General features: G+C 37.4%; 1 protein-coding gene across 1 annotated transcript; it reads right to left on the reverse strand.

Moving 5' to 3' along the window:
• Positions 1–1,801: 1,801 nt before the first annotated feature.
• On the reverse strand, positions 1,802–14,851 carry zfp64 (zinc finger protein 64 homolog (mouse)). The gene is made up of 6 exons (XM_079802237.1): positions 14,712–14,851; positions 11,138–11,299; positions 10,929–11,036; positions 7,073–7,135; positions 6,733–6,984; positions 1,802–3,659 (listed from the first exon to the last, which is right to left on the reverse strand). The coding sequence occupies exons 1-6, from the start codon at positions 14,731–14,733 to the stop codon at positions 2,350–2,352; spliced, it is 1,917 nt and encodes a 638-aa protein (XP_079658363.1). The 5' UTR covers positions 14,734–14,851; the 3' UTR covers positions 1,802–2,349.
• Between the last annotated feature and the right edge of the window lie 816 nt (positions 14,852–15,667).

Consider the following 15,667-nt stretch of genomic DNA (forward strand, 5'->3'; position numbering starts at 1 on the left):
GTGTTTTTGAACCGTACTATAGTAAATATACTACAGTAAATTAACAAAGTGTAGTAAATACTATAATATACTACAAAATACTACAATTTACTGTAATATCTTTACTAAAGTATGGTTCAAAAACACTATAGTATTTACTAGAGTAATTTTACTGTAATTTTACTATAATATACTATAGGTTTTTTTCATGTGGGTATTACACTGGCTTTGACAAGAATTAAAAAATTAACATGAGTCACAACAAGAATACCACATGTGAAGGGATTTTCTGTGACAAAAATCCCTGGAGATTAGATAAACACTATTTGAAAACTAGGCAATACTTAGTTTCATTTGTTGTTAACTACATTAGTTAACATGAACTACATACTACTAATATAATAATAACAACATTCATTGAAAGTTGAATAGCTTAACATTAGTTAATGCACTGAAACTATTGTATTTTTATTAATTAACATTAATAATAAAAAATAGTAGTTCATGTTAGATAATGCATTATCTAATGTTTACAAATGAGTCCTGTTGAAAAGTGTGGACTGAATTTTTTTTTATAAAACTTTTATACATTGCCCGGCCAAAAAAAAAAAGCAGCTGTTTGGATTTAAATAGGCAAATGCTTATAATTGGATCATGATTGGTGATTATTATGTTTCTAGCATGTTACATGTTTGGCAACAGTTCTTTTAACCCTAATTGATGGAGTGCGTAGCTTTCATTTCTTAAACAACCATGTAGGAAGACACATCATGGCCATATTCCAGGATGACAATGTCAAGATTCATAAGCTCAAACTGTGAAGGAATGGTTGGGATCCCTCAGTTGCCAAAAGAATCATTTTCACACATGAATTGGCGCCAGACCTTAAATTCATTGGAAGTCTTTGGGATGTGCTGGAGGAGACTTTACAGAGTGCTGGAATCTTGCATTGTCAATACAAGATCTGGACCCAACATTGATGCAAAAAAAATAATAATTATTTGTGTGAAAATGATTCTTCATGCTCCCTCCCAACTATTATTTCACAGTTTGAGCTGATGAATCTTGACATTGTCATCCTGGAATAGGGCCATAATTTGTCTTCCTACATGGTTGTTAAAGAAATGTAAAGCACTCCATCAATTAGGGTTAGAAGAACTGTTGCCAAACATATAACATGCTAGAAACATAATAATCACTGCAATCATGATCCAATCATAGACTCCTAAGCATTTGCCTATTTAAATCCAAACAGCGACTTTTTTGTTTGTTTGTCTGGGTAGTGTATAAAGGCAACTTACGACTTATTTCACGGCATAATAAGCAACCCGTTCAAGCTTGTGTTGCTACGAATACACTAACATTCAAAAGTTTGGTGTCATAAGGATTTTAAAAGGTTTTTTAAAAGATTTATCTTATGCTCACCAAGACTGCAATTATTTGTGATTCCTGTGAGGTAAAGCAGCATTTTCAGCATCATGACTCCAGTCTTCAGTGTCACATGATCCTTCAAAAAATATTCTAATATGATGATCCAATGCTGCTTAGTATTTTTTGTGGGTTCATTTATTTGAAATAGAAATCTTTTGTAACATTATAAATGTCTTTACTCTCACTTTTGTTCAATTTAATGCATCCTTGCTGAATAAAAATCTTAATTTCTTAAAAAAAAAAAAAAAAACCTTACTGACTCCAAACTTTTGAATGACTTGTTTCTTGAAGGGTTTCTTTTTGGTTAACAGAGCAAAGTGTTAAACACTACACCATCTGAAAAACAGGAAAAACACAAAAACCCACAATTTTAAAGGTAAAAGCAAGTCAATCACTGAAAAAGAAGAATGTTTATTTTACCGTAGAAGAGATGAAAAAAACAAACATTTGTCCACATTTGACTTGAATATGAAACTATGACACCCTGATCCAACATGACAACCTCTATACATCACTTCATGGCAGAATTATCCAGAATCTCCACAATACCACATTTTCAACTTATAAGATCAATTCACGTCTTTGTCAAACTCTTAATTTGATTCGTTAATTTTATGAAAGCTCTGATTTCCACCACCAATGAGCATGATAAAACCAAAACGGCAGTGGTTTGAACAGTTAAAGTGAGCTATTGCTATTCAATATTTCCTGGTGTTACCTGCTATGCTTTCTTTGTATTTTAATGCGAGTAAGTACTGATGAAGTATTTGGTTGGCATTACCAACAAACCAGGAACACCTCAGAGCCGAACGTCCAAGTTGCCATCTTATGATTACAGGAATTCCAACACAACGTGAATGAAGCATTAGTTGGATAATGGGAAATGAACTAAACATTTCAACTTCATGATATCACAGTGAAATCTCGTGATTTGCAAAACTACGAATCACCGATGTCCACTGTGTTAGAGTCTGAAAATATATGGTGAGGAGACAGATGGTACTTGTTAGTCTGCTGGTGTTGTGTTGAAATCGACAGAGGGAGACTTTGAACAAGAATGGTCCCCGGTGGACCAATATCTAAACTGTCTTCAGGCATAGCGTCCTCTGAGTGCTTGGTCACGTCCTGAGATGAGGCGCCGGCAATGTTCAGCGGTTCCTTTGTGGCGGCCATCGTCGGATTGGTCTCCGTTACCACCGTAACCTCAGTCCCGCCCTCCTGGATGAGCTTGTGGAGGCTTTCCAGGTCAGAACAGGATGTGATGAAAGTGTGTGTGCCATCGGAAGCTGATGCAGAACAGGAGGCGATGAAGTTTTGAGTACTGGTCTGAGGGACGGTTTCAACGGGACTGATCTGAGTGAGTAAAACCGTCTGGTGCTCGAGGCCGCCTTCTGGTGCTAGCATGTTGACGTGCTGTATTACGGGGTTCAAAAGCACGTCGTGATCATCCGGACCGAGCAGAACTGCTCCCACCTTTGCAGTGGAAGCCTGAACAAAAGTAGCCTCTGGTCCTAAAGAGGGCGCCACAATGATCTTAAGATGCGTTGCGCCGTAGGAAGACGGCACATCGGTTGCAATCGGGGCAAATCCTGCATTTTGTACCGGTTGTTGGGTAACAGTTTGTGACTCTTGATTATGACTTTGTTGTGTGTTACTGTTATGCTGCCTCTTGTGGCTGCGAAGAGAATCCTCCCTGACGAACGAAGCCTCGCACAAGTCGCAACGAAACGCCCGTGTTGCCTCCAGTCTCGCCCGGTAGCGTGAGCTAAGAGGTTTGGGTGGCTCCTCTCCTGTCCCGCCCTTACCCTGCCTGTCCGGTTTATCCGCATGACACTTCCTCCTGTGAATTAACAAATTACTGCGCTGCTTACTAGCAAACGGACAGTGCTCGCATTTAAAGGGCCGTTCGTCTGAGTGCACGCGCTCGTGGACCTTGAGAGCCCCCTTGCTGGAGCAGGAGTAACTGCACTCGCTGCACTGCAAAGGCTGGGCCGGCTGGTGCTGGCGGGAATGGTGTCGCAGGGCGGCTTTGGTGGAGCACTGGAAGTCGCACTTTGAGCAGCGGAAGGAGTCAGAGGCGCTGTGCTTCAGCTGCACGTGCGATTTTAAATTGGCCTTCATGGCACAGCGATACTCACAGAGTTCACATTTGTAAGGCTTCTCGCCGGAGTGCACCCGACTGTGACGCTTCAGGTCGGAGTTGATCTTGAATTTGGCGTCGCACTGATTGCACTGGAACGGGGCGTCACCTGAGGAGGAAACATCCAGGCATGTGAACCGAACACAAATACCACAATTTACACTACCGTTTCTGCTCGATCACAAAAAAGCAATGCCATTTGTTAAAGGTCCCATGGCATGACATTTTCATTTTGTGGAGGTTTTTTAACATTAATATGAGTTCCCCTAGCCTGTATATGGTCCCCAAGTGGCTAGAAATTTTGATAGGTGCAAACCGAGTTCTAGGTGTCTTTCTCTGCATTTGAGAAAATGACAGCTCAGACGAGCCGATCTGGAATCTTGCCTGTTATGTCGTCATAACAGGAAAGGTTACCGCCCCTTCCTCTGCTTTGCCCACCCAGAGAATTAGGAGAAAATGGATTCAGTTTATCAGTCGCAATGTCAGCACAGGCTTTACAAACAGACTTTTACCATATGGATTCGACAGCACCGCCACAAACAGTGTTCATTAATGCCTGATCTGTGATCAGTGATTTCAGATGTGTAGCTAATCATTCAAGTTCACGCAGACTTTCTTTCTAAATCGTTTAATACTGTTGTTTATGCATCAGCGAATCAAGCCAGTGACTAAACGATCAAATTCACACCGTTTCTGTTAGTAGCATGAAACAAATCTGTTATTTAAATGATTAAACTAGAGAGAACAGAACTCTAGTTTATAATGTTTGGAGCCACACGTCGCAAGTATATCTGCACACTTGTCCAAACTGCCGTTATAATGAATGACGCTGTTATGCTGCACAAAGATCTTACTGTATTCATTTAGATGTCGTGTTTGCTGTTAGTTGTGGTGAAAGCATTTTGTGAGAGAACGCACTGCAATGACGAGATCACTGCATTCACGCGATCAACAAGACTGCATGTGTACTCAATGCTCATCACTGCAGCCTTTCATGTGATAGGAATAGATCATAAAATAATGCTATAATCAACCCTTTGACGATTCGTTCATCTCGACGGCTGCGATGGTAAAAAAAAACGTTGTTTAGGGTGTTTAGAGGGGTTCCACATGTTACAAAGTTCGTAGAATAAGGAGGAAGACGACAGGGTCGGCATGACTGGGACTAGCGTTTATTCAGAACTCTCGATTCAAACAAAATAAACTCGCGCTCTCAACAACTCGGTACAATAAAACTTTCTGAGCTACCTTTCTCCAGCTCTGCGTCTCTCTGGTCCACATGCAGCCCGTCTCTCTCTCTCTCTCTCTGGCAGTGCGTGCAGATCTCGCTAAACCACACCCACGCCACATAATCTAATACTCATTTCAAATGCAAAGATGTCTGCCAATCACAACAGTGGCCGTTTTCACTGAAGTCTCACATCAGACACACCACTTGAAACAGAGCATTCAAGCCAGAGGGCTAATATCAGTATAGAAAAATGCTTTTTATTTCTAAATTATGACTTTTTTATGTAAAAACCCTACTAACAATATAAGTACACCTCAGGAAACATTATAAAATAATATAAAAATCCATGCCATGGGACATTTAACAACATACTAATCGAGCAAAATAAAAAGTGCTATTTTTGTAATGTACAAGGCTGTTTTAAAAATGACATTTTTATTTTTGTCATTTTATAAAATTAGTTTGGAAAAACACCAGTAATAACATAATTGATTGTGTGTGGTCTCAAACAAGAAACAGGAAAACGGTTTTATCTCATTAATCTTCTGCCAAGTTTCACATGCAAGTGTAAATTCTCAAAAATCAGTAGTTCCTGGAAACGGCAACAACAACAAAATCTAGAAACACATGGTTTTTGTGGTTCTTTTAAAGATTTTATTTGATCTTTATTTGGTTGTTATTTCTATTTGTAGTTCCATAGGGGCTTTTCGAACTTTTTCATAGCTCGATTTTTATTTCTAGGAACGCCTTTTGGGGGGAGTAAATTAGCTCCTACTTCAGAGTAGGGTCTAACCCAGCACAATAGGAACTACCGTAAGTGTGCGCTGAACACCAGCACCCGTCATTTAAAAAAAAGCTGTGTACATACACTGACTTTAGTCTGTATATTTACTAAACAAACTAACTTTACGAACATGGAAAACAGTGATGGATGAAAAATGTTTCTTGAGCAGCAAATTATCATGTTAGAATGATTTCTGAAGGATCATGTGACTCTAAAGACACAAGAGTAATGATGCTAAAAATTCAGCTTTGAATCACAGAAATAAATTACATTTTAAAATATATTCAAATAGAAAACAGTTATTTTACATTTTAATATTATTTCCCAATATTACTGTTTTTGCTGTATTTTTGATCAAATAAATGCAGCCTTGGTGAGATTCAGAGACTACTTTCAAAAACATTAATAAACCTTAATGTTTCCAAACTTTTGACTGGTAGTGAGTATATATATACACTTATATATACTACTTATATATACACATATTATATATATATATATATATATATATATATATATATATATATATATATATATATATATATATATATATATATATATATATATATATATATATATATATATATATATATATATATATATATATAATGAATTATATATACACTTAACCGTAAAAGGTTTGGTGTTGGTAAAATTTCTCTTAATTCTCATCAAGGCTGCTTTTATTTTTATTTGATCAAAATAAAATAAAATAAACTGTAATACTGTGAGTTATTACAACTTAAAACTTTTTATTATAACTTTTGTATTTTAATAAATTTTTAAAATGTAATTTATTCCTGTAATGGTAAAGCTGAATTTTCAGCATCATTACTCCAGTCTTCAGTGTCACATGATCCTTCAGAAATCATTCAAATGACTTACAAAGCACTAAATGGTTTAGCTACATTATATAGCTAATATGAGGATTTGCTGCTCAACAATGGTGAAAACAGTTGTGCTGCTTCATATTTTTGTGGAAAGTTGAAAAGAAGAGCATTTATCTGAAATAGCAATTTTTGTAACACTGTAAATGAATCTACTTTCTCTTACGATCAATTGAATGCATCCTTGCTGAATAAAAGTCATTTCTTTAAAAAGAAAACATCTTACTAACCCCAAACTTTAGTGTAACTGGAAGGGTGCATAATCCCCTGCTGTCCTCACCTGTGTGAGATCGGAGGTGAACGGTCAGCTGGCTGGAGTTGCGACTGGCGTAGGGGCATATCTGGCACTTAAAGGGTCTCTCGTCATAGTGGATACGAAGATGCTTCTTCAGGCTACTGCTGTCGGCCGCTGCGTACGTACAGTACTTACACTTGTGTGGTTTCTCTCCTGTGTGCAAACGGCTGTGGAGATTCAGCTTATCGCGACGACTGAAGCGTTTATGACACAGTTCACACTCGAAAGGCCTCTCGCCTGAAGAAAGAAGACAGATCTCAGCACTTTAATAATCATTTGGCATCATTTGATAATGTCTGATAAGTGTAAGATAAAAATTACTTACCAGTATGTGTTAACATATGTCTCTCCATGTCTTTTTGGCCATACTGAGTTTTGAATGTACAACCTAAGGGCACAAATTGAAACAAAACATCTTTTAAGCTCCATATAGTACAGATTTTTATATTTTAAAGGGTTCTTAGCTCAGTTCTGTCAACACTGCATTGGCTCCCTATTAAACATTGCATACATTTTAAAATCTTTCAAATGACTTACAAAGCACTAAATGGTTTAGCCTAGGAATGCATGATATATCGGCCACCATATCGGTATCGGCCCGATAAGAAAATGTGGCCGATATATTAAAGCCAATAAATATAATGGATTATTTCCTTCAGCTGAGACATTTCAGATGCGCACTGTTCGCCATGAAGGTTTTGAATTGCTTGAAATATGCTTGAAATTACGAGACCATTGTGTGCTTGGGACACAACTTTTAACTTTTGTTTTTGGATTCAGACTCTCAAATTATATATACATTTGGATTTAGATTTATTGGCCAATATATCGGTTATCAGCTTTCAAATATAAAGAATTATCGGTTATCGGTATTAGCCAAAATTTTCATATCGGTGCAACCCTAGTTAAGCTCCCTAGTACTTGAGCGAGCTCTTAACGCATTATAGTCCTTCACGTCTATTGTGATCTCCAAATTCTGGCCAGTTGACAATACCTAGAATATCAAAATCAACTGCAGGCGGTCAATCCTTTTTCTATTTAGCACCTAAACTCTGGAATCGTCTTCCTAGTCTTGATCACGTACCAGACAACACTGTCAGTTTAAATCTAGACTAAAAACTCTCTTTAACCTGGCATAACACATTATAACATTTCTATAATTCACATCCGTTAAAGAATAGTTAGGCTGCATAAATTAGGTCAACCGGATATATATATATAGTGAGGAAAATAAGTATTTGAACACCCTGCTATTTTGCAAGTTCTCCCACTTAGAAATCATGGAGGGGTCTGAAATTGTCATCGTAGGTGCATGTCCACTGTGAGAGACATAATCTAAAAAACAAAATCCAGAAATCACAATGTATGATTTTTTAACTATTTATTTGTATGATACAGCTGCAAATAAGTATCTGAACACCTGAGAAAATCAATGTTAATATTTGGTACAGTAGCCTTTGTTTGCAATTACAGAGGTCAAACGTTTCCTGTAGTTTTTCACCAGGTTTGCACACACTGCAGGAGGGATTTTGGCCCACTCCTCCACACAGATCTTCTCTAGATCAGTCAGGTTTCTGGCCTGTCGCTGAGAAACACAGAGTTTGAGCTCCCTCCAAAGATTCTCTATTGGGTTTAGGTCTGGAGACTGGCTAGGCCACGCCAGAACCTTGATATGCTTCTTACAGAGCCACTCCTTGGTTATCCTGGCTGTGTGCTTCGGGTCATTGTCATGTTGGAAGACCCAGCCTCGACCCATTTTCAATGCTCTAACTGAGGGAAGGAGGTTGTTCCCGAAAATCTTGCAATACATGGCCCCGGTCATCCTCTCCTTAATACAGAGCAGTCGCCCTGTCCCATGTGCAGAAAAACACCCCCAAAGCATGATGCTACCACCCCCATGCTTCACAGTAGGGATGGTGTTCTTGGGACGGTACTCATAATTCTTCTTCCTCCAAACAAGTTTAGTGAAATTATGACCAAAAAGTTCTATTTTGGTCTCATCTGACCACATGACTTTCTCCCATGACTCCTCTGGATCATCCAAATGGTCATCGGCAAACTTAAGACGGGCCTGGACATGTGCTGGTTTAAGCAGGGGAACCTTCCATGCCATGCATGATTTCAAACCATGACGTCTTAGTGTATTACCAACAGTAACCTTGGAAACGCTGGTCCCAGCTCTTTTCAGGTCATTGACCAGCTCCTCCCGTGTAGTTCCGTGTAGTAAAAAATCATACATTGTGATTTCTGGATTTTTTTTTTAGATTATGTCTCTCACAATGGACATGCACCTACGATGACAATTTCAGACCCCTCCATGATTTCTAAGTGGGAGAACTTGCAAAATAGCAGGGTGTTCAAATAATTATTTTCCTCACTGTATATATAAGAATATGATCATCCCTGTGTGAGGGACCCACATCATAACATTTATAAGTGATCTGTCTTTTATAAACACCCAATTTATATACACAAAAATGTATATAATAAATCTAAATTTGTTTTGTTACATTGTTATATATTTTGTTCTACTCACTAATCACATAATCATTAATGTATTGTTATATTATTTATGTTTGGTTTATTTATTTAATTGTAATCAAATGATTTATTTATTTATACTAATCAACATTTTTATTTTCTTTATTTATGTTTGGTTTATTTATTTAATTGTAATCAAATTATTTATTAATACTAATCAACTTTTTTAATTTTCTTTATTTTAAATCTAATTGAATCTATTTAATAGATTATTAACTATTTATATATTTTTAAATTTAATTAATTTTTAAAAATTTATTTAGATCTAATTTATTGCTTTACTTCTCTAGACTTCTTTTCCACGGACCCCCAGTCACTCCCTTGTGGCCCCCTGGGGGTCCCCGGACCCCTGTTTGAAAACCCCTGGCCTAATCTGTGATTTTTGGTCATACAGATACGAGTAATGCATCATTCAAAACTATTATTGATAATTACATCTAAATTTTGTTTAATCTAATTAAAGTGTCTACTTTTATTTTATTTTGTAAACTCACAATAACAAGGAAACGATGTGCCTTTGTAAAATAAAGAAAACAAACAGGACAGGCTTTCTGCCATCTCAGGTCTCCGTGAACTGGAGCGCATCTCATAAATGAACCGAAACTCAGACTCAGAGTATAGGCTACTTACCTCTCAGACATGAGAAATATATCTATAGACAGCTTGAATTGTCTACTTTTAAACGAACCAATCAAAAATTAAAATTAAAATTGGCTACTTCGTATGAAATGTGCATTTCTCACTATAGGCTTGTTCACTATGCCGTGGAGATGGCGAGTCACCGTTTTTAGCCGACACTGACACAGAAAACACTAGTTTAGTAATAAACAATTAAAATGTCTTCTTACTATTTTTGACACATTCATAATCAAGCTATACGAAAATGCCCATTATGGTTTAGAATTCTCTACACCATAATATATTACCACTCCGCTCCGCTTACATGCTCTGATGAGAACTGAACTTATTGATCGATAACTGCTTTAGATGAAATTAACTAATTTAAAAAACTGATGATCTTTACAATGAAACTGAATCAACACTGAACTGACTTCAGCTGAACAATGACATCGTTTTCTTTTAGAGCTGCCGTAAAGCCAAAATGAATGTTAAAAAAAAACATTATTTTCACCATTATTTGACATTGTTGCAGCTCTTCCCAGTCTGTCAGTAACGGTCCGTTTAGTTCCTGTCTCTATGAAGCCCCTCCGAAAAACTCTGCAATGTGCTCTGATTGGTCAGTTGGATCAGTGTGTTGTGATTGGTCAACTGCTTTAAGCGTGCTTGGGAAATATCCCGGCCCTTACCATAACCACGAGTTTCAACACTACTAACTCAACCAGACCTCGTCCCTTTATTCTGCTTGTGCATTGAGTGGAAATTATTTAAATGAGGAATAATGTGATGTGTTTGTTCCCGGAATAAAACTCAAGACGACAATGGAGGCGTTTTAGGGAGTTAAGAAACAGTGCGGACTGATACAGAGAATAACTCCCTTGGAGGGACTTTGCAATCCGTTTTCATGCTCAAACAGCAACAATACACACTAAAGAAAGCTGAACACGTAAAAAAGCATATTAGGTCCTCTTCACACAAAAAAAAATGACAATAAGAAATGCAGTGTTATTGCTGACACTTACCTGAGAATGTGCATATGTGTCTTTTCTGAGTTAGTGCAGGTTTCAGCTTTTTGGAGGGGGTTTTCTGGGCTTTGGTGAGGGTCTTCTTGACTTTTGATACACATGACCCTAAAAAACACTTTCATGATTAGTAAACATTGCAGTCTGCTATATACACATATATAATTAGGACCTTTAACGTGACATGGTACTTTAGAAGTGAAACTCACCACTGGGTCCACCGTTTCGGGCTGATATATGAGTGGAGGAGATCTGGCAACAGTTTTGCTTGTGTGCAAAAAAGAGCTCAACGTTGTTATACTGCTGTTTGCAGAAGCCGCAGATGTGGATGTCAGGGTCAGGACTCACTTCTACTAAAAGGTGGTTTACTCCTGTGAATGGACATCAAATATATTAAGAACATTGTAGTACCATACAGGGGTTGGTCAATGAAACTGAAACACTGGCAGGGCTCTAGACTCATTCTTCCCACTGGTCGCTCTGGTGCCACTAACTTTCTCAGTTGGTCGCACCGACTTACAATTTGGTCGCACCCTTGTTTTTATATGAATCATAATGGTCTTGCATGTTGATGAATCGTTCTATACATGCTGGTTTTGCATTGATGTAAAGATTGACGTGACTAAAAGCTTGATATTTGCTTAATATTTTAATCAGAACATTGCTTCCAACAAGCATACATTTAAAAGAAAACATTACTAAAATATTATTGCCATGGGTGTTATTTTATTAAAGTATTCTGATTCTCAAAAACATGTGAGTGAACGTGTTTTGTTGTTCTATAATGTGTGATGGGTGTCGCCATGTTAGTTTGTGCCGCAGTTCCGAGAATCGATCCGCCAGATTCATCCACTTCTCCTGAAATACATGAAAGTAAGTGGCCGGTGAAGTGGGAGAAGAATAGAGTAAACTTTATAGTTACTTAAACAATGTGTATCTGATATGAATATATCACATGGTCAATGGATTGTTATTGCTGCTTCCATAGACATCACTGTGTATTTTACAAACTATAAATGTATTGTTTTGCTAGTACTTATGTGTGAAATGTAAAATAAACTTTATGCGGTTGAAAACACTGAAAAGTTGTCATTAAGCGCTGAGCGCGTCCGTCTCTGGCTCAGCGCCAGCCAAAGCGCAAAAGCATTGTGTACTTGCACCGATGCGACAGTGTGAAATTTTAACTTGCACATTATCAAAAACAATTTGCATTTGCAACCCTTTTGGTCTCAGTCTAGAGCCCTGACTGGCAAATATAGCACCTATATATCCACGGTCTGGTAGCCAAGTGTGAAGGTTGAATTAGCAGAGCAAAAGCACAGCTGTACATAATATATTGCAGTGCACACAACATAATGGGAGACATATCGGAGTTCAAAAGAGAACAAATTGTTGGTGCACATCTCGCTGGCTCATCTGTGACCAGGACAGCAATTCTTTGTGGTGTACTCAGGGTGATGTATTTCACATTTCACCATGAAGGACAAACCACAACCAACAGGAGTAACTGTCGACGCAAGAGGAAGCTGTCTGAAAGAGATGTCCCGGATTGTATCCAAAAAACAAAACCACAGCTGCCCAACTCACTGCAGAATTAACAAACCTCAACTCTCCTGTTTCCACCAAAACTGTTGGTAATGAGCTCCACAGAGTCAATATTCATGGTCGGACTGCTATAGCCAAACCTTTGATAACTCGTGCCAATGCCAAATGTCAGTTTCAATGGTGCCAACAGTGCAAATCTGGGGCTGTGGACAATGTGAAACATGTATAGTTCTCTGATGAGTCCACCTTCACTGTTTTTCCCACATCCGTGAGAGTTAATGTGTGTAGTCGTGGACTGTCCCGTGCCTGGAGTGAAGCACAGGGTGGATCAGTGATGGGTTGGGCTGCAATATCATGGCATTCCCTACTGTGCCAAGGACTACCGAACCATTCTGGAGGACCATGTGCACCTAATGCTTCAAACATTGTCCTCTGATAAATCAGGGTGTGTATCAGATAAAGCACCAATACATAGCAAGACTTGTGACAGAATGGTTTGATGAACATGAAAGTGAAGTTGAACATCTCCCGTGGCCTGCACAGTCACCAGGTCTAAATATTATCGAGCCACTTTGGGGTGTTTTGGAGGTGCAAGTCAGAAAACGTTTTCCTCCACCAGCATCTCAGTGACCTGGCCGCTGTTCTGGAAGAGGAATGGCTCAAAATTCCCCCGGGGCACTGTGAAGAACTTCTGTCAGACGAATGACAAGACTATCTGTCTTCCCAAAACGAATTACTCGAACCCTTTATTTAGTGCTGTCCTGAATAAGATATTATACATAAAAGATGTTTAGATATATAGGCCTAAAAATATAGCTGAATTTATTCAAATGACCTGTTCAAAAGTTTATGAACCGTTGATTCTCAATACTGTGTGTTGTGACCTGATGATCCACGGCTGTGTGTGTGTTTTGTGATGGTTGTTCTTGAGTCTCTTGTTTGTCCTGAGCAGTTAAACTGCCCAACGTTCTTCAGAAAAATCCTCCAGGTCCTGCACATTCTTCAGTTCTCCAGCATCTTTTGTATATTTGAACCCTTTCCAGCAGGGACTGGATGATTTTGAGATCCATCCTTTCACACTGAGGACAATTGAGGGACTCAAACACAACTATTAAAAAAGGTTGAAACATTCACTGACCCTTCAGAAGGAAACACAATGCATTAAGAGCCTGGGGGTGAAAACTTTTGAACAGGATGAAGATGTGCAAATTTCTCTTATTTTATTTAAATATCAAATGTTTTTATCCATTTAGTACTGCCCTTCAGAAGCAACAGAAGATACTTGAATGTTTCCTGGAAGACAAATTAAGTACAATTTACCTTGATCTTCAAATTCAAAAATGAATGCATCAATTTTCCTTCAGGAGCATCAGTGAATGTTTGAACCTTTTTTTAATAGTTGTGAACAAACAAGGGACTCAAGAACAACCATCACAAAACACAAATACACCCGTGGATCATCCAGGGAACGACACACCGTATTAAGAATCAAGGGTTTATAAACTTTTGAACAGGGTCATTTTATTAAAATCAGTTTTTTTTTGTGTCTTGTTTACTATATGTAAACATGTTATGCAAAATAACTAATTCAGGACAGTACTAAATAAAAAAAATAACATGCATTTTTTATAAAATTATTATTCACATTTTCACAGATTCTGCAAGGGGTTCACATATTTTTTCTTGCAACTAACTAATATATATATATATATATATATATATATATATATGTGTGTGTGTGTGTGTGTGTGTGTGTGTGTGTGTGTGTGTGTGTGTGTGTGTGTGTGTGTGTGTGTGTGTGTGTGTGTGTGTGTGTGTGTGTGTGTGTGTGTGTGTGTGTGTGTGTGTGTGTGTATATATATATATATATATATATATATATATATATATATATATATATATATATATATATATTACAATGTTTTCTGTTTTCCCCTTTTACATATTACATATTATATACCATAACAGTATCACCACTTAAGTTTCACTAACTTCAACTTTCATTGTTTGAAAAGAAAATTAACCAACAACGTATGAACCATAAATTATTTGTATTATTAATATAAACTAAAGGACTATAATTATTTAATCAATTTACTTAACAGTATTAATATTTTAATGATGTCTGTGATTATTTACCTGTATGGCAGAGGGCTTTTTTACAACTGTTTTAAAACAGATTTCTTTTATTTATTCGGGATTCGGGATTTTGTATAAATAAATGATATCGCTTTGTACCTTCTCCGTTGAATGTTGCCATCTGGATCAAGACGCCAGCTGAGATTCGATCTGTGAAGTATTTAATAACTTTAATTCGCGTTTGCTGATGTTGTTGTTCTGTGTCCTCTTCATTTCAAACGTTTTTTTCAGCAGTGAGTGTTGATGGTTGGGTTTGCGACAGTGTGAGCTGCTTGACGGTAAACAGTGAAAAGGAAACTGTGCGAAGCAGCGCCTCACAGCGAAGCATTGCGTCAGGAGGATTTGTTATAGTACAGTAACAGTTCAGAGAGACAGATAAGACATATAGATAAATGGTAATTTTTCCCTCTCCCATTTTTAACCACCTTATGTCTTTTTATAGCTACAAATGATCCGCGCCAGAATATTTGTAAGCCCTGCTTACGTTACCACACTGCAAAAAATGCCTTTCTTACTTAGTATTTTTGTCTTGCTTCCATTCTAAATATCTAAAAATTCTTAAATCAATATGCATTTATTACTATAGACTTTTGACATTATATTTTAGTGAATTTCTCTGACATGTATGATGCTGTAAGAGCACATCCAGGGCTTTGCAGAGATACCCAATGTTTGGAGGTTTCATCAGGACAGCAACTTCTTCTTGGTCTTTAAAAATGGCTGACATTCATGTTTAGCACTCTTATGGAAATATGATAGCCTAATATGTTTTAATTATAATTTAAATCTGATTAATTTTCAAATGTTTTGTTATAAATCAAAATCTCAGGAAAATGTAATGGGGTTCCTAATGAAAATATGACTTTCTGTTACAAAACAGGGCATTGATTTCATAAATGTCCACTGTAGTGGACGCCGGGACTTAAATAATGTTTATCGGGCATTTTGGAGACACAAGTGAATAGGGAAAGAAATTACATATCAATATTCCTATGAAATATTATATATTATTATGAAAATGTTGCCAATTATTACTCCCATTATTACACTTCTTT

The sequence above is a fragment of the Gobio gobio genome, assembly GCF_949357685.1.
Source record: "Gobio gobio genome assembly, chromosome: 21".
NCBI lineage: Eukaryota > Metazoa > Chordata > Actinopteri > Cypriniformes > Gobionidae > Gobio > Gobio gobio.